Source organism: Aquarana catesbeiana, linkage group LG05 (genome assembly GCF_042186555.1).
Source record: "Aquarana catesbeiana isolate 2022-GZ linkage group LG05, ASM4218655v1, whole genome shotgun sequence".
NCBI classification, from domain to species: domain Eukaryota; kingdom Metazoa; phylum Chordata; class Amphibia; order Anura; family Ranidae; genus Aquarana; species Aquarana catesbeiana.
The window spans coordinates 467,738,012-467,765,461 of NC_133328.1; the positions used below are offsets into that span (position 1 = coordinate 467,738,012).

A 27,450-nucleotide genomic window follows, 5' to 3' on the forward strand; every position below is an offset into this window, starting at 1 on the left:
TAAATAGAAGCTGTCTGACAAAGTGAAGCACACTAACAGATCACAAAAAGCCACACATCATGCCATAATCTAAAAAATTCAGGAACAGATTAGAAACAAAGTAATGTACATGTATCGGTCTAGGAAGGGTTTCAAAGCCATTTCTAAGGCTTTGGAACTCCAGTGAAAGGTGGGGAGAGCCATTATCCACAAATGGAGATAACTTGGAACAGTGGTGAAACTTCCCAGGAGTGGCCGGCCTAAAAAAATTACTCCAAGAGCATGACGACTCATCCAGGAGGTCATAAAAGAACCCAGAACAACAACTAAAGAACTGCAGGCCTCACTTGCCTCAGGTAAGATCAGTGTTCATCATTCAACAATAAGAAAGAGACTGGGCAAAAATGGCATCCATGGGAGAGTTCCAAGGCCAAAACCACTGCTGACAAAAAAAGAACACAAAGGCTCATCTCACATTTACCAAAAAACATCATCTTGGTTATCCCCTTTTAGGCAAATATTCTGTGGACTGACAAAAATGTAACTTTTTGGAAGGTGTGTGTCCCATTACACGTGGCATAAAACTAATACAGCATTTCATAACAAGAACATCATACCAACAGACATGGTGATGTTGGTAGCGTGATGGTCTGGGGTTGCTTTGCAGCTTCAGGACCTGGGCGACTTACCATAATTGATGGAACCATGAATTCTGAGCTCTACCAGAAAATCCTAAAGGAGAATGTCTGGCGATCAGTTCATGACCTCAAACTTAAGTGCACTTGGGTTATGCAGCAGGACAATGATCCGAAACACAATAGCAAGTCTACCTCCAAATGGTTCAAACAAAGCAAAATTTAGGTTTTGGAGTGGCCTAGTCAAAGCCCGGACTTAAATCCAATTGAGATGCTGTATCATGACCTTACACAGGCCATTCATGCTGGAAAACCCTCCAATGTGGCTAAATTAAAACAATTCTGCAAATAAGATTGGGCCAAAATTGCTCCACAGCAATGCAAAAAACCCATTGCCAGTTATCGCAAACGCTTGATTTCACTTGTTGCCGCCAAGGGTGGCACAACCAGTTATTAGGTTTAGGGGGCAATTATGTTTTCACATAAAGCCAGACAAGTTTGGACAGCTTTTTTGCCTTAATAAATGAAACCATAATATAAAAACTGCATTTTGTATTTACTTGGGTTATCTTTGTGTAATAATAACATTTGTTTGATGACCTGAGTCATTTAAGTGTGACAAATATGCAAAAAAAAAAAAAAAAAAAAAAAACAGAAAGGGGGAAAACTTTTTCACAGTATTAATTTTTTATATATATGTATATATATATATATATATATATATATATATATATATATATATATATATATATACATACACACACACATATATATATATATATATATATATATATATATATATATAATAGCACTTTCGCCTAGCAGTAAGAAGGGTCGCTGGTTCGAATCCCAACCATGATACTACCTGCCTGGAGTTTGCATGTTCTCCCTGTGCCTGCGTGGGTTTTCTCCGGGTACTCCGGTTTCCTCCCACACTCCAAAGACATGCTGGTAGGTTAATTGGGTCCTGTCTAAATTGTCCCTAGTATGTATGAATGTGAGTTAGGGACCTTAGATTGTAAGCTCCTTGAGGGTAGGGACTGATGTGTATGTACAATGGATATGTAAAGCGCTGCGTAAATTGATGGCACTATATAAGTACCTGAAATAAATAAAAAAAATAAATTACACTTACACACACACACACACACACTTTAACCATTGTAGTGTGGGGAACTCACTGCAAAGGTAGATTCTGTCTCGTTTCCAGAGTTCAGCTATAACAAAAGATAAAGAACCTACAAATAGCAAACACATCATTGTGTAGCACTGTGTAGCTTTGTTTTGTGTAGCCAAAACAGAAAGTTATTTTCCTTTACTATTGTCTGCACAATCTACATATCTGAATAATATACACTTACTAAAGTCTGTGACAGTTACTTCCATTCTGTTTGTTGTTGAAATGACAAAATTCTCATTTGAGTTGATCCCAAAGGCCTTAAAAAAAAGAAAAGAAAAGTACAAAATTAATTCATCAGGTAGAAGTAATTTTCTTGGATTTACAGTCAAACATTAAAAACACTAAATAGGCTATTAGCAATGTAAAACAAAAAAAGTACTCCTTTCCTGAAGCAGAAATACGTAATCCTTCAGTTCCCACTTACTTTGCTATTGCAATGGAATTGATCATGCAGTTTCTAATAAAGGGGATGGTAAGGGTCAGGAGCAGCCACCTATTGACTCTCTCTGCCTGCATGTCACTCCTTAGGTCCCATGAGCAGAGACCAAACGAACGATGATGTGATCATCTGAACAAGAGCCCCATGTAATTGTGCACAGGCGTTTGTTCTTGCTATATACAGGCTTTTTAACGTTTTTTTATCTTTGATTTCCATGTTACTTTGTAATATGACGACTGGTTTATTGAGGCAATTCCCAAATTTACTACACCATCGGAGTCTTTTTCTCTCCCCCCCCCCCCCCCCCCTCCCTTTTCGACCATGGTTCCTGCGACGGGCGAGTGCCTCTTTCAACGCTGAAGTACCGGAAATATTCCCTGCTGTATGCGGTGCATGCTGGCTGATCCGTCATCCATCTGTCCCTGCAGAGGGCCATATCTGCGTGCCCATACGACCTTGCTATATAGGAGGTCCAACTTGTCCGGTAAGGGTACATCTTTTATCACCCCTTGGATCCACTGGTGGCTGGAAGTCTCCTCACATCCTCTATTTTTCCCCCCACTCACATGGGATGCATTGAATGAACTGTGGATATGCGTTTTTTACCTGTGCGATTTTAATTTCTTCATGCAATTTTAAATATTCAATTTTTCACCTTGGGTTGGACTGAACCTGAACACTACTCTTTGCACTTTTCTTCATGCTTATTGTTATGAATTGAATGTTTTTACTTTTTGTAATTTTATTGTATTCAATATATATGAATTTTAGCACTGATTTTTCACATTGTCCATATCGTGTAGTATAGCGATATTTTTCACTTGGAGTCATTTTCCTTTATGATCTTATATATACTGATATAACGAGATATATCATTTAATGCAAGCGCACATTTTTTATATAATTGGTTAAGTTCTATTGTCAGATAGCATATCTAATTTTATTTGTTTTCTTTTTTTAACGCACAATAAAAAAATTGTGGACTTCAAATGACAGTTTGGGAGTATTTTATTTATTTATTTATTTCAGGTACTTATATAGCGCCGTCAATTTACGCAGCGCTTTACATATACATTGTACATTCACATCAGTCCCTACCCTCAAGGAGCTTACAATCTAAGGTCCCTAACTTACATTCATACATACTAGGGACAATTTAGACAGGATCCAATTAACCTACCAGCATGTCTTTGGAGTGTGGGAGGAAACCGGAGTACCTGGAGGAAACCCACGCAGGCACAGGGAGAACATGCAAACTCCAGGCAGGTAGTGTCGTGGTTGGGATTTGACCCAGCGACCCTTCTTACTGCTAGGTGAAAGTGCTATCCACTACACCACTGTGCTGCCCAGGCAGTTACATTTTAAAAAATACAATGTAAAATTAACAAGGGACACCAACATAGTTGTATCTTTGATCTTAAAAACTACGGGATAATGGTGTTGTGGTAACTTGCCCAAATAATAATTAAAAAAAAAATTAAAAAAAAAAAAAAAAAAGCATACTAATATTATTCTTGAAATCACTAGAAAAAAAAGCCTTTGAAAATGTATTTGCAATAACTCCATCAGTATCGCCAGCAAAGCAGCTTCATTATTATCCCATTAAAGAAAAAGAGAATTGTGCGCTGCATTTGGAGATTTCAGAATTTGCCACGTCACAAATGTTAATTCTCCATTACGAGCGCTAGTTTACAAGACAGGAAAAACGAGGCTTCCATCACACCAAATGAAGAGTATGGTGGTCCCATCCCTAATGTGATAAACCAAAGAAGAATACCCCCCTTATTGGGACTTTGACAGACCACCAACTCGAGCTAAAAAATATATATATTTTAATGGTATACAGTAAAAAAGACGTGCAAACGTCTACAACATATAGAAATGTACATTCCATACAGAGACAGAACCGAAGATATACAGATGAATAATGATCGTGCTATAAATACTCTCCTAGGGGTGATGTACCCCAATACCCGACGCGTTTCCAGTATTCTGATACCTTCATCAGGGGTTTGAGAGTTGAAGATGTTTAATAAATGTATAGGTTCTAAAAATATATAAAAAGGTGTGCCTTTAAGAGGCGTAGACGGAAGTGACGTTTTGACGTCGCTTCCGCCCAGCAGTGTCATGGAGATGAGTGGGCGCCATCTTAGCCTCACTCGTCTCCAGACACAGGACGGAGACGGATGCGATCGCCTCCGCCGCTACCGACAGCTCCGGTAAGCGGCAGAGGGCACTGGATCGCGGCGGGAGAGGGGGCCCTCTCCCGCCACCGATAAAAGTGTTCTCGCGGCGAATCCGCCGCAGGGACCACTTTTATCTGAAAGCCGGCCGCCGCACGAAAACGGGGATACCGGGGTTATGGCAGCTAGCTGCTGCCATAACAACGATATCCGCCGCCAAAGTTTGGACGTACATCGTCGTGCGGCGGTCGGTAAGTGGTTAAAGACTGGCTTTGCTGACATCCCTTCTGGCTCAAGATCCTGCTTGCTGTTCCACTACTTTGATCCCTGACTTCTGCTTGGCTGACTATCCATTCCGATTACTGAACTTTAGCTATGTTTTGACTACATTTGTTCTTTTTATTTTTATTAATAAACAAGTGTGATCTAACTGTACTTCTGTCTCGGTCTGATTTTATGGTTTCTGACAAGAGTGTAGGGTAGTTTATCATTAATCATTTGCCCATACTGACCATCTAAGCCAGTGGTCATCAACCCTGTCCTCAGGGCCCACTAACAGGCCAGGTTTGCAAGATAACTGAAATACATCACAGGTGATATCATTTGTTGCTCAGTGATTGCAGTATTCTAGTCTGCATCTCCCCAAGGTAATACAGAAAACCTGGCCTGTTAGTGGGCCCCGAGGACAGGGTTGATGACCTCTGATCTAGGCTGTGTGTATTGAAGCTGTGTTTGGGGAAATTCAGACATAAACATGTATTACATCAATTTAAATAACTGTGGTCCCAGGGAAAGTATTTATCGCCCCTTTCAATTTAGTAGCTCTGTTGGATTAATATTTCTTTCAAATTGGCAATATCCATCTGCTGACTCCGTGAGACATACTTTGGATACCTTCCGGCCGGAGAAATTCAGAGGACTGTTTCCCCAAGTGACAAGGGATATTGTGTTCTTGAACGTAGAGCGCGATTACCGCACATATTTTTCTAACAGAACCATTTGGGCTCCCCTGAGTAAATTGTGTATATTAAGAAATATCGTTTTAATTGCCATGTTGATGTTTTGATAATGTGCGTGTAAAATATTAATCACCAGAAATTCCAGTTCTGTATGAAATTGTATAACTATACTTGTTAATTAATAAAGTCAAATTATTTACTTATTAATTTTATTGGGAGATATTTATACATTGGTAAGAAATCCCCATAAATTAATGAACTCAGAAAGTATTGTGGTATGTACTGATTATCTTAACGTCGTTCACAAATTTACAGTAAGGTTGGAGGCACTGAAAAACAAAACACTGAGATCTTAATTAAGATTCCATACCACACTCACAACACTGATCACTAGGAACAGCAGATCTCTCTCTACTTCCCTGTCAGAATGGGGATCTGTCGGTTTACATTGATAGATCACCGTTCTGGCTCTCTGAGGAGCGATCACGGGTTGCCGGCGGACATAGTCTCCGATGGCACACGCGTGCGCCCCCTATAGCCCTTAAAGCGCCCACGGTACAGCTACGCTGATTCACCCAGGGGAGCCAACCTGCCGCTATATAACGATGACAGCTGGCAATTAAGTGGTTAAAAGTCTTTAACAATGGTATTTGTAGCTACTGACTTAAAAGGGGTTGTAAACCCTCAAGGTTTTTCACCTTAATGCATTCAATGCATTAAGGTGAAAACCCTTCTGTAGTGCAGCAGCCCCCCCCCTTTTACTTACCTGAATCCGATCTTTCCAGCGACGAGGACGAGCCCAGGCTCAGGTTCTTATTGGATAGATTGATAGCAAGACTGTCAATCAAATTCAGTGAGACAGGGGCGGGGCAGCGTGGCCGAGACCACCTGTCTGTGTCAATGGATGCAGCAGCAGGACTCCAGAGAGCATGCACATGTGCCTCCATGGAATGCAGCTCTCCGTGGGGGGGACTCGATGCAGGAAGGAGCCAGGAGCGCCACTGGGGGGACCCCAGAAGAGGAGGATCAGGGCCGTTCTGTGCAAATCCACTGCACAGAGGAGGCAAGTATAACATGTTTGTTTTTGTTGTTTTTAAACAAACCTTTACAATACCTTTCATTTTTTTTTTAAGACTGGAGTTCCTCTTTAATATGTTTAATTGATGGGTGCATTCATCTGAGGAACTTTTATGTAATTAAAGTGGAACTGCAGAAAAAATAATTTGTGTGCAGTGTGCAAATCAGTTACCCATAATGATGCTTATCCTAGGTCCCAATTACTATTGTGTAACGCAAACAAAAATGTAACCACTTAAAGCGGAGTTCCACCTATATAAAAGTCAGCAGCTACAATAAGTGAAGCTGCTGACTTTTTTTTTTTTTTTTTTTAATAATTGACAATTTTTATTACTGTATATACTCGAGTATAAGCCGACCCGAATATAAGCGGAGGCACCTAATTTTACCACAAAAAACTGGGAAAACTTATTGACTCGAGTATAAGCCTAGGGTGAGAAATGCGCAGCTACTGTAAGTGAAAAAGAGGGTCAACAATGCCCATTTGCAGCCTCACTGTGCCCATTTGCAGCAATAGGTCCCCCGAACTTCAAACTAGGTAGTTAAGCGTTCCTAGATGCCCCCTAGCTGCAGCCAAAATTTGGGGTCTCTGGACCCAAACGGTCCTGAAATGACATTGCTGCAGATGGACACAGTTGACCGAATTTGGGGCCCTGTATCTCGGGCCACTTGGCACTAGGAACCCCAAATTTGGTGTGCAAACCCAGTGGAAATAGCACTACAACATATCCAAAGCTGTGGTTCCTAGAACCAAGTGGCCCCGAGATACGGGGCCCCAAAGTCGGTTGGGAAAATGTCAAGCACTTTTCTGCAGCAGAGAATGACATTTTCTGAACCGACTTTGGGGCCCTGTATCTCGGGGCAACTTGGTGCTAGGAACCCCAGCTTTGTAGTGCTAGTTCCACTGGGTTTGCACACCTGATTTGGAGTTCCTAGCACCAAGTGGCCCAGAGATACTGGGCCCCAAAGTCGGTTCGGAAAAGGTCATTTTCTGCTGCAGAAAAGTGCTTGACTCGAGTATAAGCCAAGGGGGGCACTTTCAGCACAAAAAAAAGTGCTGAAAAACTCGGCTTATACTCGAGTGTATACGGTAAGTTTCAAAGTATACAATACAACTGTTGAAAGTAACATTGCATGTGAAAAAGAAAAAAAAAAAAAAAAAAAGAGGCAATGAAAGCATAGTATTCATAACAAATTTCTCTAGAAAAAGGAGAGCGGACCTTAGAAATCTAGACTGACATATGAAAATTGCTTAGCCTATTCTTCTCAAAGAGGAGGTAAGAGAAGAGAGAGAAAAAAAAAAAAAAAGAAAAGGGAAGTGAGAGAGGTATTAAAAGGACCCATATATTAGGGAGCGTCTCTCCAGGGCTCCAGGTGTGGACAATGTTCAAAGCGGGGGGGGGTCCAATGGAATCTCGGGGGGTTCCAGTCGCTTGTGCCATGGCTCCCAAGTTGCTGTGTGTCGGTCTACTCTATCTGTAAGTCTGGCTGTCATGGATTCCATAATCTCTACGTCTTTAATTCTGGTATACAGATCAGATAATGATGGAGGATTTTGATGTTTCCAGTGTAAGGATATTAGACATCTGGCTGCCGTAAGTATTTGCATTGCCAGCTTTTTGGCTAGTCCGGGAAGTGTGGTGGGAGGGAGTCCCAGTAAGAAAAATTTAGGAGAAAGAGGGATATCTACCTCAAATAGCTGGTGAAGGAGGTCCCGTACTGCCCGCCAGTAGGGCTGGAGGGAGGAACAGCTCCAATAAATTTGATATAGCGTGCCCCGGGCTCGACAACACCTCCAGCAGCGATCCGAGGCCGACGGGTATATGGCCCGCAGACGTGATGGAGTAAGGTACCAATGAAAAAGCAACTTGTATGAGTTTTCTTTATCAAGTGTACATATAGAGCTCCTGGCTTCCCATCTCCATATAATGGCCCACTGTTCAGGTGTTAGTTCCTCCCCAAGTTGTTCCTCCCATCTACGCATGTATCTATGTTTCCCCCTAATGAGCATGTCATATGAGTTTATGATTTTATATATGTCCGAAGTCAGACCTTTCTGCGTGGGGCCTGAAAGAACTAAACATTCAAATGGGGATGGCTTGGAGAATTGGAGGGTAGGGGAGATGGTGAGTGCATAATGCCGTATCTGGAGGTAGCCAAAAGAGGCACTAGGGGGAAGCTCATATTTGGCTCTGAGTTTGTCAAAGGATAGCAAGATCCTAGACACTGGGTCCACCAAGTGTCCATAATGAAAGAGTTTTCTTTGCAGCCATGGGGAGATCATCTGAGAGGTTAAGCTGTCAGGTAGTTTAGGGTTATAAAGGAAGGCCGTTACCAAAAAGGCCTCAGATTGTAGAGGGGTGCTATGGTTTAGCCGCCTCCAGATAGTGGAGGAGATGCATAGTGTGTAGTAGGGCAGAGGAGGGGATATTGGCATTGACGTTCCACAATAAATTGTTCGGGTGGATGGGAGCCAGCCATATTTTTTCTGAGTCCAGCGATTGTAGGCCGGAAGGGTGACCCAAGAAGCTATGGCTCTCAGTTGTGCAGCATAATAATAGCGTTGAAGGTGCGGAAAGGCCAAACCCCCATCCCCACCGCCAGTAGGATATGGGCCTTGTTGCCTTCATCATAGTACAGCTGGCGTAGTCTCTGAAGGGCTTTCTCTACTCTGCCTATGTCTATACTTTTGAGCATAGCTCTGAGCCGTATAATTTCTCTTAATAGACGGATGGAGGATGAGGTTGTAAGTCTGGATTCTAGCTCCCGTAAGCGCTATACTGTCTGTTGTCTCAGCAGTGTGGCATTTTTCTTCCAAGTTGTGGAGATTACTACGCATTGTCCCCTTATGACCGTCTTATGTGCTTCCCAGAGGGTTCCCACAGAGACCTCTGGGGTATTGTTTTCTACAAAGTATAGTTTTAAAGTTTTCTCCATTTCCAACCTATATGTGAGATCTTTCAAGAGAAAGTCGTTCAGCCGCCAGTGGCAGTGTTTGACTTTAGAAGGGTGCAGTTTAAGTGTCAAAAAGATTGGCGCGTGGTCAGACCATGACACAGGCAGAATATTCACGTTAGCAATCGCACGTAAGGAGGGGGTATTAACAAAAAAGTAGTCTAGACGTGCATGTGTGCTAAATGGATGGGAATAGTGGGAGTATTGACGTTCCGCCAGATGTTCTACGAGCCATGCATCAAACAGAGCAAATTTACGAGTGATCTGAGGAAATTGTAGGGATTGTCTGGAAAGGCGCGCAGAGGGGACTTTTTTGGTGAGGGATGTTCTATCTGAAGTGGGGGAGAATGGGAGGTTAAAATCTCCGCCTACGACTAAGAAGGAATGTCTGGTGCAAAAAAGACGGTTGTATACGTTAGGTCACAAAGGGCATCTGATTCACATTTGGTGCATAAATGCTGCAGAAAGTTATGTCAGATTGTTGCCATTTGTTACTAAGGATCAAAAAACGACCATGTGGATCAGAGTAAGAGGAGGTGGGAGTAAATGGAGATCCCCTTCTAATCAGGATGGCCACCCCTGCTTTCTTTTTAGTGCTAGAGGCAAGGTAACCCGTGGGGAATAATCGCGACGCAAACGCCAGGGTGCCCGTTTTGTTAAAGTGTGTTTCTTGTATAAAAATTACCTCCGCTTCAGAGTCTTTGAAACTTCGTAGTCCTAATTGGCATTTAAAATTAGAGTTAAGGCCATTGACATTATGTGAGTATATCCGTACAATGTTGTGGTTCAAATGTGAGCGGAAAAAGATAGAGAAGCATGTGTCGTGGTGCGGTATACTTATCTGGCCTGTGATTCCAGGGAGATGCGTTCCGAGACCAGGGATAGTCTCCCCCACCCAGGGAGTAACTCAGGAGCCCAGGAGAGACTAGCCATGGGAAAGAGAAGAGAAGAAAGGGAAGAAAGAGGAACATGTAAACAAAATAAACTAAGTGTACCATATTCAACACAAGAAGTAAAGGTCTGACTTCAGACCTAAAGTCCCATGTTACTGCCATCGTCTATCAAGAGCGAGGGGGGTAAGTAGTGATTGAGGGGGAACTTTTAAATCACTAAATAAGCAAGGGCGGTAGTGTCGGAAAAAAGTCCAATCAGTACCCATGATCTAGGACCTGCTAAGAAATAAATCTGTTAAATATTTAAAGGCTAGGGGACAATACTAGTCGTAAGAAAAACAAACATTCTGAACCTGTGGGCAAAAACAGGCAGGCTATGAGCCACAAACTTAAGGTCGTCCGGGTCAGGACCAGACTCCAGAGGAGGTCAAGACCTCAACCTGGCGGTCCAGACCCCGGAGGACATAATGTCCAGGAGGGACAGGAACCGGCTCCCATTGGAAGGGACTGACCACCTAGGGGTGAAAACCAGATTAATGTAGCCAACACACAAAGGCTAATTGTGGCAAACTGTGCATGGTCAATGTGTCACTTCGGGAGCGGGCCCTCCTACTATGAAGAAAAGAGGAGTGAATCAAAAAGGCCGGTGGTAGTGTTCAGGTAGGCCGGTGTTTGGGACTCATCCGAGGGGTGTCCAGGGGTTGTCTTCTCCACTTCGCAGGAAATTTTTTGCCAGCCGGTCGATGGGGGGGGGGGGATAATATTCCAACCTGGGAGATCTGGGGTAGGGACAGTAACAGTCTCACAGAAGAAATGAAGGTCCTCAGGAACTCGAAGCGTCGCCGTCTTCCCGGCATGTGTAGCTGTGAGGCTAAACAGGAAACCCCATCGATAGGTGATGTTATTTTCTTGTAGAGAGTGGAGGAGTGGCTGGAGCAGCCTACGCTTCTGCAGGGTGATCCACGAGAGATCAGGGAAAGTTGAATTGGGGTGCCGTCTACAAGGATAGGTTTAATCGCCCAGGCCTTGCGCATGACGTCTTCCTTTAGCGCGAACGAGTGCACTCTGCAAATTATGTCTCTAGGTTTAGACACTTGGTCTTTAGGCCTCAAGGCTCTGTCCTCAATGTGCGTGGAAGTAGGGACTCCTAGCAAGTTGTTGAAAATTGTTTGGAGAATCGATTGTAGGTCCTCTGGACCACAAGACCCTGGGAGCCCCCGGATCCTAATATTGTTGCGACGATTGTGATTGTCCAGATCTTCCAGGTGACGTTGCATGTCACGGAGCATATATCGATCGTCTGTTTGATGGGATTGGATTCGGTGGACTGGAAGTTTAGTGGGTTGTAGGTCTTCATCTAGGTCTTCTACCTGTGTGGCCAGTTGGCGACAGTCCGCTTGCAGGGTCACGATTTCGCTGCGGCAGGCTTCTTTGACCTCAGAAATCAGCAGTTTAAAGTCTGCTTTTGTGGGCAGTGAATGTAGTTGTTCCTGCCAGATCAGCTCATCTGCTGTGAGAATGGAGGGTATCTTAGGTAGGGGTTGATGGTGGGCCAGAGGCAGCAAGGGGGGGGCCCAGGGTTCAAACCACTCTCTTTGGTCATCCATCCGCGATGGCAATGCCGGGCTCATATGCGGGCCAGAAGATGAGTGTGGGGGCTCTCCAGTCAAGCCCGCGGTGCTGGATTCGTGGGAGCGGAGAGGCCTCTGTGGCTTTGGGGAGCCTGGGGCAGAGGAAGGGGTTAGGGTGGCTGGAGAGGTAGGCTGTTGAGATTGTGAGCGGCCCTGTTGGAATGTAGGGGACAATCTCCAGCACTGGAAGGCAGGAGGGACGAGTCTCGTTCATGGCCGGGATGGTCAGATAGCAGGGGGATCAAAAAAAAGACTAACCCGTGGAGCAGTTTGCAGTGTCCCAATGTGCAGGCTGCAAGATGGCGGCGGAGTTTCTCCATGGGGAGATGAAAGAGGGCCGCACAGCGTCGGAGCCGAGAACTTAGTTGTGGGCCGGCTGCGGGTAGCCCGATTCGCCTCCCAAGCCTCTGGGTGAAGGAGAGGAGGCGGCTGTATAGGACTGGATCAGGGGAGTGGATGCTTTATTCTATTGCATATCCATGATGGGAATTCGTCCTTGTACATTTACTGAGCTGCTATTGAATCTGTCATATCCTTGATTCCTGTGGTTGGTTGGCACAGGCTGCTTTATTCCCTACACTGGGCGTTTTTGACTCCGTAACAGAGTCCTAAAAATCTGGTAAGAGTCCATCTTATCTCAGCGGTGGATCACGTGGTGAAACCAGTTTACTTATGCATTTGGATTTTAATGATTCCATGATTGCACGGACACTCTTCTTTCTTTGGGACTTATATTTTGTCTTATTTACTAGTTTGGACTATTTATTTTGATGTGTCATTTCATTTTTTAATGCATTTGCACACTTTTTTTTATTATTAGCTCTGCATATATTTTATTCCACGTACAGGTACATGATTTTGTGCAGGAGGGCTGCCCAGCCGCAGTATATTTGCTTGGGGCAGTCCAGAAGGGGTTAAAGTGATTCTAAAGACTGAAGGTATTTTACATTCACAGATTCTATGCATGAAGTTAAAAAAAAAAACAAACAAAAAAAACTGTGTGCAGCCCCCCCCCCCCCATGATCCAGTGATGGAGGAGCCAGGAGCACCGGTGGGGACTGGCAAAGAGGAGGATCAGAGCTGCTCTGTGCAAAACCATTACACACAGCAGGTAAGTAACATGTTTGTTATTTTTTTTTTTTTAAATAAAGCTTTAATACCACTTTAACCACTTCAGCCCCGGACCATTTAGCTGGCCAAAGACCCGAGCACTTTTTGCGATTCGGCACTGAGGCGCTTTAACTGACAATTGTGACATGCGACATGGCTCCCAAACAAAATTGACGTCCTTTTTTTCCCCACAAATAGAGCTTTCTTTTGGGGATATTTGATCACCTCTGCGGTTTTTATTTTTTGCACTATAAACAAAAAAATAGCGACAATTTTGAAAAAAAAAAAAACGCATTATTTTTTATTTTTGCTATAATAAATATCCCCAAAAAATATATAAAAAAACATTTTTTTCCTCAGTTTAGGCCGATATGTATTCTTCTACATATTTTCGGTTTAAAAAAAAAAAAAAAATCGTAATAAGCGTTTGATTGGTTTGCGCAAAAGCTATAGCGTCTACAAAATAAGGGATAGTTTTATGGCATTTTTATTGATTTTTTTTTTTTTTTTTTTTTTTTTACTAGTAATGGCGGCAATCAGCGATTTTTATCGTGACTGTGACAATATGGCGGACATATCGGACACTTTTGGCGCGATTTTGGGACCACATTTATACAGCGATCAGTGCAAGGGGGGGGGGGGCTATGTGTGACACCACACTGATCACCACTCCCGGATACAGGGAGCGGTGATCAGTGTCCTGTCACTAGGCAGAATGAGGAAATGCTTGTTTACATCAGCATTTCCCCGTTCTTCCTCTCTGTGAGACGATCGCCCGATATCCCCGTGGACATCGAGTCCGTGGGACCCGCAATCACACTCATGGAGCGCACTGCCGGCGGCACGCACACGATGGCATGGCGGCAAATTTAAAGGGGCGTACCTGTACACCCATTTGTCTGTCCATGCCATTGTGTCAACGTAAATGTACAGGCGGCGGTCGGCAAGCAGTTAAAGGGGTTGTTTTTCACCTTAATGCACGAGGAATACGGCTCTCCATGGGGGCACTCAAGAAGAGGAGGAGCCAGGAGCACAAGCAGGGGGACCCTAGAAGAAGAGGGTGGGGGCCGCTCTGTGCAAAACCCTTGCTCAGAGGAGGTAAGTATAACATTTTTTTTTTTATTTTTTTTTTTAAACATAACACTTTACAACCCCTTTAAGCACATTGTGTTTGTCTATTGCTATTGTAACATATGGCCTGTACACGATCCAAAAATCAGACGACAGAGCGTCTGACTTCTTCTGCTTAATAGTCACAAGTAGAAATTGAATAGGTTACTAAAGTCACGAAAATTCTCGTACAACAGAAAAAAAAAAAAAAAAAAAAAATGGAAGTAATGTCATGTGTTGTAATGTATTTGTATTGTATGTGCGGACGACAACTGTACTGACTAAATGAAACTCGTACGAGGAAATGTTTTGTACTTGTCCGATCGAATAACATCGGATGGATTGACGTAATCGGCTCTCGAAAGCTCTGTACTAACGATCCAATTATCGCACGATCGAGTCGAAAGCGGTATATTTCATCCGATTTTCGGAACGTGTGGGCCATTAGACGCGGGTCAGATCACAAATTACAGCAGAAATCCAGTTCATACCAAGGCATACACATACGTTGTTTACACACATGAAAAAATCTAACAGAACATGCACAACTGAGCGCATGGTAAATTGTATGAAGGAGTGAGCTCCCTTCTATTTGTATATTATAGTGTGTGGTACTTGACACTGTACACAAAATGTGGTGATAAAGACTTCATGGCTCAATACATAAAACGTGTATACACACTGTTAATATATACACAGGGAGGTGACACGTGTGTCTTGCTGTCAGTGGTGTGCTCCCAGGCTCAGTTGGCGCCAACCCAGCCCCCACCTGAGAGGACTTCCCTGTAATGGCCTTCATTAGTACACAGCTCCCTTCATTACCTCACACACGTCATGACGGAGCTCCGCGAAGCCGCCGCGCACAGCCAGGCACTTCTCCTCGCACGTAGACTTCTCTAAACGGCGGTCAAACAAGAATACGTTGAGGAGGGGGTCGCCGTCTCCGTGCTGGTCCGGCGGGCTTACGTTTGCCGCGGTCATGGCGCCTGCGGGCCGCTGAGTGAAGAGAGAACTCGAGTCCGGAGGGGCGCAGCTACAGCCAACACGATAACCCGGCACCAGGTTCAAACGCGGGCCTCTGACGTCACATCCGCCGGAGCCGCCTCACAGAGCTGTAGAGCGGAAAGGCTGGAAGGATGTTAGTGATGCTGTGCGTGGAGGGGATATACTAAAAGGAATGACAGAATGAAATGCCCATAGACTTTAACAGGGAGATGGAATGCCCATAGAGAATAATGGAAACAAAATATTTCAATTAGTGACAGAATCTTATCTTGAAAAAAACTACTTTTAAATATCAGTGGCAATGTCTAAAATTTTGATTAGGTGGCATTAAAGTGGAGGGCCACCCTAAATTAGAAAATAGCATAAAAACTAAAAAAAACATTTTTTTAAACTTACCTGAACCCTTGTTGCTAGGCGGTCTTCCTAATCTGCCTCTTCCTATTCCACGGCGTGTTCTGCTCCTAGCTGAGCGGCCCCGTTGCCTTCTGGGAACTGTGTGTGTTCCCAAAAAACCATGGGGCCATTCACAGATCGCTGCGCCCCTCGCGCGTGCGCAGTAGGAAACTGGCAGTGAAGCCGCAAGGCTCCACTGCCTGTTTCCCTTACTTAGGATGGCGGTTCCGGGAGCCCAGGGACGGGTCGGCCTCGGGCGGCAGACATCACGGCCACCCAGGACAGGTAAGTCTACTTATTTAAATTCAGCAGCTACAGTGTTTGTAACTGCTGACTTTTAAAAAAAAAATTAGAGTGGCCGGAATCTTGCTTTAACATTGTTTTCTATGGAATGACAAAGATGTCCCTGTGTGGAGAGCTAAGCAGCTAAAAAGATGGTTTACTGCAAATAAAGACTTGGCACAGCTACTACTTCCTATCATAAGTTCTATATATCCCCCCCTATGGAGTATGTATTCTGTGTGGGCTCAGGGATGTGACAACATTATAAACACAGATCAAAGTCACACTAATGGCCCTTTCACAGTGAACAAAGTTGGATGCATTTTTATGATGGATTTGGAACATACCCGCCAGGAAGCCGTCACTGCACACCACCAATCATAGGCAGCGTGTGTATGTGCAGCTACGGGCCGGGAAATGCCTCATTGCCTATGATTGGTGGTGTGCAGTGGCGGGTATGATCCAAAAATGCCCAAGGCCCATCCCTAATTTTTAACTGGACTCCAACTGCATAAACCAGCCTTTTTCAACCAGGGTGCCTTGACTGAAAAAAAGTTGAAAACCACTGTCATAGACAGCCCAAAGTCAAGGTAATCCTATGGACATAGTTCACGTCATTACAGTGCAGTAAAAAAAAAGTAGAGCATGTTGCATTTTTCCACACTGCATATGCAGGGAATGCGTTTCAAACGCACCGTTCCCCTTTATGTCAAAACCCAAAAACCTATAGAAAAATGCACTGCAAACACAGCACAAAATTCATGCAAGCGCGTTTCAAATGCATGTAAACATGCAGTCAAAAACATCCAGTTATGTGCAGTTTGGTGTGAATGGGCCCTAAATGATATTCTTAAGGCTTGTTTAAATGGTTCCTGACCAACCGCCGCAGTTATACTGCGGCAGGTTGGCTCCTGTAAGAGAACTATCATTTCCTGTCCGATGCTTACTTGTGCGCATGCGTTCAGGCACAGGTGTTTGCAGATGCTTGGTTGCATCAGTGCGCGGCAGACTGCATGCACGCGCAGGAGCGTGCCCATAATGCCAATTGGCGCCAGACGGCCTATTTAAGGAAGTGCTCTAACCCCAGACCGTTGCTGACTGGTCTTCAGCTGTAAAATTCAAAAATATTCTTACTGCGCTATCCCAAAAATTAAAAAATAGATTAGTGAATAGTGATATGAATTCAATATTCGTGAGTTAGCTGCAACTAATAAATGCAAGATAAACGCATTAAAACAAACATTCAAAAATAATAAGCTGTGCTATGTATCAAAATTGCATGAGTTTTGCAGGTCATGCCTCTATATATATTCGAAATGACATTCAAAAATATTAAGCTGTGCTATATACCAAACTTGCATGAGTTTTGCAGGTCATGCCTATACATATATATAAAAAATTTGTTCAATGTCACCCGTGATCAGTGCTCAAAAAACAACAAACAAATATAAGTAAATTATCAAACCAAGAAACTTCTACTAAAAGTCCATCACAGAAAAAAATTAATTTTAAAAAAGCAACAAATCCGTTGATGTAGATATATTAGAGATAATTCATAGATGGTGACATGCAGTTCAAACCACTAGACGTGTTGAGTGAACACAAAAGTGCCTCCACCACAGATATTGCTGCCGCTTACCAGCTCCCTAGGTCCCCTGTCACAGAGACCCAGCGTGCTTTAGGCTTTTACCCAGCCTCGGGTGTTAGCTGTCAGCGCCAGAAAAGCTTCCCCCGCTTTTAATATGAGATGTCATCTCATGTGGTATAAATTCGTTCACAGACCGGGAAAAGATATGAAGCATCCATAGTGTAATCCGTTTTAAAACAATTTATTAATGTAAAAGATTGCACTTACAGTTAAAAAGATGTATGTTCTACAGTGGATAACAAGAAACACGAGCCGGCCGGCTCTCGTATGCTGCCCGTAGCTTCCGGGTTCAGCGCAGTGTGTGGTGATGTCAGCACGCTGCTCCTCCCTACGCCGTTTCGTCACAGATGACGTCTTCCAGGGGTACGGGCGGCGTGCTGACTCACCGCCTTATGTACATTACAAAGCAAGCGGAACGCCCAATTCTGAACTCGTGGTATCCCTCGATCCGCCATATTAAAAGAGGGCATATGCCCTAAAACCTTAAAAAAAGCTAATACTCAATAGTTTGATTGTGGTTCAAATATCCAAACCACAATATTAGCTTATTGATCAGTACAAAATATCCTTCCCATTGAAAAATGTAAAGAATATTTAACTGAAAATATTTGAACTATAATTGCACTAGTGGCGTTTATACAACTTCCTGCATATTGACCAGAATGTTATTGTCATCACCTCAAATAGACACTGGTCAGACAGTTTTGGGAATCCACTCACGATTTATAGAGCGGCTTAAACCCACTGTGCCATTAGTAAATAGAAATGTTTTACCAAAAAATTAATTAAAAATAATTAAATACTAATAATAAAAATTGGCAAAATGGAAAAAAAGACTCAAAAATGTCTCATAACCATACATTCCACACATTATAGGGACTTCAATGGTTAAGCCATATCTGTAATATTATTTAAAAATACGAACTCATGCATCCATTGTAACATGGTGCATGTCAACACGCATTAATGTCACTGGTATCTGACCTGTGTACAAAGGATTTGTCTACATCCACTGGTGTCACAGGTAGGCACCAGTGGGTGAATATCCTCTTAATACTTATACCCCCATGGGCCTAATTCATCCTGATTTGTGTCAGGCCATTCATAAAAAGGTGCTACAATTAAAATTCTAGCTCAACCATGCCCACTTTTGGTGTGGCATGAGTTGTATGAACCTCTAAAAGGAACCCACTTAATAATAGCTATTGCTATTGGGGTATGATACGATGCTATAAAACCTCCCTGTATTGTACCTCTCTTAATTTATATACTATACGTATGTCCACTTTATTTGCATATTTTCTAATCGTGTCGGAAACTAGACATAAATGCATAAAGATAAATAAAGATTAAAAATTATAAACCAAAAATCTCCGGGCTCCCAGGAGTTCAGAAAAAGGTGTAAACAACAATATCTTAGCTATTATCAATAAAAGAATTGACATCTACATCTACATTTAGGCCATATGGAATGTAGCAACGCACCCTATGTATCCAGGCCATTTCAAGCCTGGACAATTCTCTCACTAGAGAGCTACCCCTCCAATGAGCACTGAATCTATCTATCCCAAGAAAAATTGTATTGGCAGGATTACAGTTGTGATGAGTAGCATAATGTTTTGAATCAGAATGGAACTTGAAGCCATTCTTGATGTTTGTGATATGCTCCCCCAAACGAACTTGCATAGGTCGTTTGGTCCTCCCTATATACTGAAGCCCACACGGGCATTGTAATAAATAAACAACGCCAATTGAGCTACATGTAATAAATGGTTCAATGCGGTGTTCCTTAGATGTGCTACTGGAAATTAAGGATTCCGTTTTTCTCTGTTTGATTTTATTCAATGTGCATATCTGACACCTGCGACATTGATGGTATCCAGAAAGATTCTGGAAAAATTATATTTTCTTGGTGGGTGGATCTACAACGTTGGGAGCGATTTTATCACGGAGAGAAGGGACACCTCTGAACACTATTTGTGGTTTTTCAGGTATAAATGTCTTAATAACTCTATCATTTCCCAACAAGTGCCAATGTTTACGGAGAATGTTCTTGATACGGTAGTGTTGGGTAGAATAAGAGGTAATAAATGGTATAATCGGTCCTTCCTTATTTCTCCCTGGGCCTTCTTGGAGCAAGGTGGCTCTATCGATCTGTTCGACCTGCTCCATAGTCTTTCTCAGAGAGTCCCCATCATAACCTTTCTCCTCTAATCTTTCTTTAATAGTACCCGCCTGTATTCTGTAATCTTTGATATCTGTACAGTTCCGCCTCATTCTTACAAATTGGCTTTTCGGGATAGACCGAAGCCATGAATCGTGATGGCAGCTCCCCAAAGGGATAAAAGCATTACGATCCGTTTTTTTAAAAATGACATTGTTCTAAATGTGTTCCCATTCTTGATTATGGTGAGATCAAGAAAATTAATCCTATCGTAACTCGTTTCATAGACAAATTTTATACCCCTATCGTTGTTGTTAATGGAAGAAAAAAATGTATCTAATTGGGGACCCGTGCCGTCCCATAGGAGGAGGACGTCATCTATGTATCTGGCCCAAAAACGCAGATGAGGGTTTCGGTCCTTATAGATGACGTCTTCCTCCCATTTCCCCATAAAAAGGTTCGCCAGACTGGGGGCATATTTAGCCCCCATAGCCACACTGTGTTGCTGTCGATAGTATTGATGGTCGAACCAAAGATAATTGTGTCCTGCCGCGTATTCAAGTAGCTCCATAATAAAATTCTGTTGTTGTTTAGGTAAGGTAGACAACTTATTTAACCACTTCAGCCCCGGAAGGATTTACCCCCTTCCTGACCAGAGCACTTTTTACAATTCGGCACTGCGTCGCTTTAACTGCTAATTACGCGGTCATGCAATGCTGTACCCAAATGAAATTTGCGTCCTTTTCTTCCCACAAATAGAGCTTTCTTTTGATGGTATTTGATCACCTCTGCCGTTTTTATTTTTTGCGCTATAAACGGAAAAAGACCGAAAATTTTATAAAAAAATGATATTTTCTACTTTTTGTTATAAAAAAAAATCCAATAAACTCAATTTTAGTCATACATTTAGGCCAAAATGTATTCGGCCACATGTCTTTGGTAAAAAAAAATGTCAATAAGCGTATATTTATTGGTTTGCGCAAAAGTTATAGCGTCTACAAACTAGGGTACATTTTCTGGAATTTACACAGCTTTTATTTTATGACTGCCTATGTCATTTCATGAGGTGCTAAAATGGCAGGGCAGTACAAAACCCCCCCCAAATGACCCCATTTTGGAAAGTAGACACCCCAAGGAAATTGCTGAGAGGCATGTTGAACCCATTGAATATTTATTTTTTTTGTCCCAAGTGATTGAATAATGACAAAAAAAAAAAAAAAAAATTACAAAAAGTTGTCACTAAATGATATATTGCTCACACAGGCCATGCGCATATGTGGAATTGCACCCCAAAATACATTTAGCTGCTTCTCCTGATTACGGGGATACCACATGTGTGGGACTTTTTGGGAGCCTAGCCGCCTACGGGGCCCCGAAAACCAAGCACCGCCTTCAAGATTTTAAAGGGCATAAATTTTTGATTTCACTCCTCACTACCTATCACAGTTTTGAAGGCCATAAAATGCCAAGATGGCACAAAACCCCCCCAAATGACCCCATTTTGGAAAGTAGACACCCCAAGCTATTTGCTGAGAGGCATGTTGAGTCCATGGAATATTTTATTTTTTGACACAAGTTGTGGGAATGTGACAATTTTTTTTTTTTTTTGCACAAAGTTGTCACTAAATGATATATTGCTCACACAGGCCATGGGCATATGTGGAATTGCACCCCAAAATACATTCTGCTGATTCTCCTGAGTACGGGGATACCACATGTGTGGGACTTTTTGGGAGCCTAGCCGCGTACGGGGCCCCGAAAACACAGCACCGCCTTCAGGATTTCTAAGGGCGTAAAGTTGTGATTTCACTCCTCACTACCTATCACAGTTTTGAAGGCCATAAAATGCCAAGATGGCACAAAACCCCCCCAAATGACCCCATTTTGGAAAGTAGACACCCCAAGATATTTGCTGAGAGGCATGGTGAGTATTTTGCAGCTCTCATTTGTTTTTGAAAATGAAGAAAGACAAGAAAAACATATTTTTTTTTTCTTTTTTCAATTTTCAAAAGTTTGTGACAAAAAGTGAGGTCTGCAAAATACTCACTATACCTCTCAGCAAATAGCTTTGGGTGTCTATTTTCCAAAATGGGGTCATTTGGGGGGGTTTGTGCCATCTGGGCATTCCATGGCCTCCGAAACTGTGATAGGCAGTGAAGAGTGAAATCAAAAATTTACGCCCTTAGAAAGCCTGAATGCACTAAAACACACTATATTGCCCAAATGTTTGATGAAATAAAAAAGATGATCTTAGGCCGAGTACATGGATACCAAACATGACATGCTTTAAAATTGCGCACAAACGTGCAGTGGCGACAAACTAAATACATTTTTAAAAGCCTTTAAAAGCCTTTACAGGTTACCACTTTAGATTTACAGAGGAGGTCTACTGCTAAAATTACTGCCCTCGATCTGACCTTCGCGGTGATACCTCACATGCATGGGGCAATTGCTGTTTACATTTGACGCCAGACCGACGCTTGCGTTCGCCTTTGCGCGAGAGCAGGGGGGGACAGGGGTGCTTTTTTTTTTTCTTTATTAATTTTTTGATTTTTTATCTTATTTTTAAACTGTTCCTTTCATTTTTATTTTTTTTTTTATCATTTTTATTGTTATCTCAGGGAATGTAAATATCCCTTATGATAGCAATAGGTAGTGACAGGTACTCTTTTTTGAAAAAATTGGGGTCTATTAGACCCTAGATCTCTCCTCTGCCCTCAAAGCATCTGACCACACCAAGATCGGTGTGATAAAATGCTTTCCCAATTTCCCAATGGCGCTGTTTACATCCGGCGAAATCTAAGTCATGAAATGCTCGTAGCTTCCGGTTTCTTAGGCCATAGAGATGATTGGAGCCATTCTGGTCTCTGATCAGCTCTATGGTCAGCTGGCCGAATCACCGGCTGCATTCTCAGGTTCCCTGTTGGGCCAGGAGAGCCAGAGAAAAACATGGAAGACGGTGGGGGGGGGGGGAATCCCTCCCACTGCTTGTAAAAGCAGTCTAGAGGCTAGGATTGCTTTTACATGAAAGCCGACCGCTGGCTGAAAAGAATGATATCAAGATGATACCTAAACCTGCAGGCATCATTCTGGTATAACCACTCAAAGTCCAGCAACATACCAGTACGTTGCTGGTCCTTGTATTGTAAACTTTTTTTTCATGCAGCCTATGGGCTGAACGAAAAAAAGATATTGATCGGTGGGTATGCCCACCATTAGAATACCTCCCTTCATCCGCCCACTTCTAATGATGGGCATACATGCACCATTTATATATGCCGAAGCATGGGGGCATCCTCCCACAAAAGGCAGGAGCAAATTGCTCCTCCACCCACTGCTGCCCCCACGCTTCGGCATATATGCTGAAGTATGTAACTGTGGTGGTGAAATCACCTCCGACAGCGCTGGAGTCACGGCTTTATATATCGTGGGAGCAAACGCTGTTGTTGTCAAGATAAATAAATCCGCTCTGCAGCTGAATGGCGTACTTGAAAACAAAAAAGTGGTTAACAATAAAAAAACAAAGTATAAAAAAATTGCATACCTATAAAGCAAACATGATAAAAACATAACAATAAAACATTGCAGTATAGAATACAATAAAAAAGAGCAGAACAATAGAGAGAGAATAGAGAGAGAGAACAATAAAACGACAACTATTTTTGGTTTTTTTATTTTATATTTTTTTGTATTTTTATTTTTTTATTTTTTTTTTATTTTTTTATTTTTTTTAACACTTTTTTTTAGTAACTTTAACTTTTAACTGTAACTGTACCAGGTTTGGGTCTCTCAAAATGCGATGGCATCTTGGGAGACCCTGTGTTAGTGTGCCTAGTCTGTGCCGTGCTGAACCCTACGCTAATACTCCACTAGTGTATGGTAGCGTTCAAAACATTCACCAATGCATAGACCAGGATTGTCAGGACAGGAGGGACAATAATACCGGGTGTCACGCCTAAATCCGCGCTTGCTGCAGACACGACATCTTTTTTGGGGGGCTCGTTGGGTAGGGGTACTCTGGAGGACATAAGGAAAATGCCTCCCATGCAGCCGACTTACTGCATTTGGATTGGGAAGGTGAGGTGGAGCACCATCTGGAAACAGAAGGGCTCTGACGATCTCTTCCTGGAATTTAAGGAAGGATCCAGTCCGTCCTGAAGCTCTGTATAGCACATGAGCATTCAGCAAAGCCAATTGAAATAAACAAACAGACACTTTTTTGTACCAGCGTCTGGCCTTACGGGCAACTAGGTACGGCGCCAACAACTGGTCGTTGAGGTCCACCCCTCCCATATTAAGGTTGTATTCGTGGACACAGAGGGGTTTCTCCACAACACCAGTCGCCGTAGTAATTTGGGTCGTCGTGTCTGCATGAAGGGAGGTAAGAACGAAAACATTCTTATTGTCCCTCCACTTCATAGCGAGCAAATTATTATACTGCAAGCAGGCTCTCTCCCCCAGCCTAAGACGGGACTCTACAAGCCGCTGGGGAAAGCCCCGGCGATTAGGTCGCACGGTGCCACATGCTCCAATCTGATGATCAAACAATTACTATGTGGCTGGGTGGTCCTCAATGTAATACAACACCTCATCCCAAAGATCTAATGATAAGGTCAAAGAAGGGGAATATAGGGATTATGACGGTGCCAGGAAAACACGGTACATACCAAGATTTTTTTAAAAATGAGTAATTTTTATTAGAACATATCATATATAAAAAATAAACACAAAAATTACAGAGTCAAGGTGTGCATAAATACTAAAAGCATATCTGTAATGAATTTCACCGAGCTAGGCCTCATAGATGTTGGGGCCAATGCAAAGGATAGGTATTTTAGGTATCCGACATGTTTCGCCAGTATTGGCTTCTTCAGGGATAAGTTGTTAATACCTGAAACGCTACAGTAGTTCTGTGAAAATGACATAACAATCAGTGAGTATATTGAATAGGTGATACATTAAAGAAGATGTCATTTAATTATATATATATATATATATATATATATATATATATATATATATATATATATATATATATGTTTGCGAGCTGACAGTATAGACTAACCTCCACCACCACCCAGAAGGCACCAAGAAAAGTTCCCCACACACCATCGGGCAGGCTAAAAGTCCTCATCCCAAAACAATCACCCCACCAGACATTCTATGGATGGAAATGAGATACCTGCAAGTCACCAGAGGGGGCCTCACACAACTCCAGCACTAAACCTCCAGCCAGGAGCACAATAGGTAGCTGTAGAGGGCAGTAAAAAGGACCTGGCCAATTATGTATCTAGAGAGGTATAAATTATTTACAGTAAGTTCATCTATCATAATATCGCCTTTTTCTAGAAAGGTCATACAAGTTTCAATAGTAGATAGAAAAAATTCGTTTATGTGGGACTAAAAAGTCTCCAATTAGTGTACTTACAGAATAGTGCTTTTTAAAATGAATAACAGGACACCGATAAATCCTTACGCTCAGAGAGAAACTCTAAACATCAACAGGAGCAAGATTTGCATGAACAGGAGAAGAGTTTATGTGCCAATTGTAAGACTGTCAGGGGGGAAAAAAGACATAATCATAGAAGGCACTTTGGTTGATCCATAAGTGAACTGCAACAGCACAAAACAAGGTAGGTACAGACTTACCATTGGATAGATATATAGCGAGATGCTGGACTAGGTAGAGCCAGCAGCCAGCGACAACACTAGATAAGAAAAAACCAGAAAGCAAAAGGTAGTGTAAACATAAGGTAAGTCTATTAAAGCCCCAAGCAACTGAGGGTGCATACTGGTACCTACCCAGTCAAGTGGTGGTTGATGCGTCGGTGTCCTGTAACATCCCTGGCGAGTGTGTTTGCCTGGGATGCCGGCGTTTTAATGCCCTCCACACACGTGCGGCGTCTGACGTCACCGCACGTGTGAGCGGACGAAAAAAGCCACGGCGCATGCGCCCACCGCAAAACCGTCCCGGCCTACAAGATCCAGAGGGCATTGCGGTGGTGTCCAAGGTGATGTGATTAGCATCACAGGCAGGACGCAATGTCAGCCGCCACATAGGGCGGAATGATACCTGGAAATGAATGGAAATTTCCAATGCGTCGTGGCTGAGGCGGGCAGAGGGAATTCCCTAAGCCCTTGGGTGTACATACAGCTAAATGTGCACCTAGTAGGAGGCTGGAAAGTATCGGATGAGGTGCACATACCCCACATCGGGAAGCAGGGACTCAGGGATAGAGGAACCAGAAGGGAGATTGAAAGGGAATAAGGGAAGAAAAAGAGAAAAGAAAGGAAAAAGTGGAGAAACAAGAAAAGAACAAAACAAGGGGAGGGAGGAAAGGGGAAGGAGGGAAAGGGAGAATAAAGAAGGGAAAAAGGAAACCCGAACATCCGAGGGAACGGGGACGTCCTCGAGGCACACAGAGGGAGGAGGTGAAAGTGGGCGAGGACAGTCCAGGGAGTTGTGTGAGGCCCCCTCTGGTGACTTGCAGGTATCTCATTTCCATCCATAGAATGTCTGGTGGGGTGATTGTTTTGGGATGAGGACTTTTAGCCTGCCCGATGGTGTGTGGGGAACTTTTCTTGGTGCCTTCTGGGTGGTGGTGGAGGTTAGTCTATACTGTCAGCTCGCAAACATATATATATATATATATATATATATATATATATATATATATATATACATAATTAAATGACATCTTCTTTAATGTATCACCTATTCAATATACTCACTGATTGTTATGTCATTTTCACAGAACTACTGTAGCGTTTCAGGTATTAACAACTTATCCCTGAAGAAGCCAATACTGGCGAAACATGTCGGATACCTAAAATACCTATCCTTTGCATTGGCCCCAACATCTATGAGGCCTAGCTCGGTGAAATTCATTACAGATATGCTTTTAGTATTTATGCACACCTTGACTCTGTAATTTTTGTGTTTATTTTTTATATATGATATGTTCTAATAAAAATTACTCATTTTTAAAAAAAATCTTGGTATGTACCGTGTTTTCCTGGCACCGTCATAATCCCTATATTCCCCTTCTTTGACCTTATCATGATGATCAAACAAGTGACTAAAAAGTGGCACGCTCGTATAATAATTGTCCACGTACAAGTGGTACCCCTTTCCGAATAAGGGTGACACCAAGTCCCACACTATCTTGCCAGCGCTTCCTATGTAGTCAGGGCAGTTTATCGGCTCTACGTGACTATCTTTGCCCTCGTAAACCATAAATCTACATGTATAGCCTGTGGCCCTGTCACAGAGCTTATACATCTTGACCCCGTATCTGGCACGCTTGCTGGGAAGGTACTGTTTGAATGACAAGCGGCCAGAAAACTTAATCAGGGACTCATCAACGCAGACAACTTGATGGGGAGTAAACAAGTCTGCAAAACACTGGTTGAAGTGGTTTACGAGGGGCCGAATTTTGTAGAGCCGATCGCATGCAGGGTCTCCACGAGGACGACAGAGTTCATTGTCGTTGAAGTGCATGAACCGCAAAATCTGCTCGTATCGTGCCCTGGTCATGGAGGCAGAGAACACGGGCATATGGTGAATTGGGTCAGTGGACCAATATGACCGCAACTCACTCTTTTTGGTTATGCCCATGAGGAGGGAAAGGCCCAGAAAGATCTTAAATTCGGAGACCGTAATTGGTCTCCAATCTCTGGCAAGGGAGGACTGGGGAATAGTGGCGATGTGTTGACCAGCGTACAAATTGCTTTGGTCCACAATAGATCTATAGAGATCTTCGGTGAAAAACAGCGAATAAAAATCCAGTGGCGTAAAGTCAACTGT

The 27,450-nt window shown here is 42.9% G+C and overlaps 1 protein-coding gene across 1 annotated transcript in view; it reads right to left on the bottom strand.

Annotated features, from left to right (window-relative positions):
- Positions 1-15,258, bottom strand: part of SMCHD1 (structural maintenance of chromosomes flexible hinge domain containing 1) — a 622,004-nt gene extending 606,746 nt beyond the window's left edge. The window contains exons 1-2 of the mRNA XM_073631430.1: positions 14,974-15,258; positions 1,976-2,051 (exon numbers count right to left, since the gene is read on the bottom strand). Of these exons, the coding sequence (XP_073487531.1) occupies positions 1,976-2,051; positions 14,974-15,132 (235 nt within the window). The 5' untranslated portion in view covers positions 15,133-15,258. The remainder of the gene's footprint in view (positions 1-1,975; positions 2,052-14,973) is intronic.
- Positions 15,259-27,450: the final 12,192 nt, after the last annotated feature.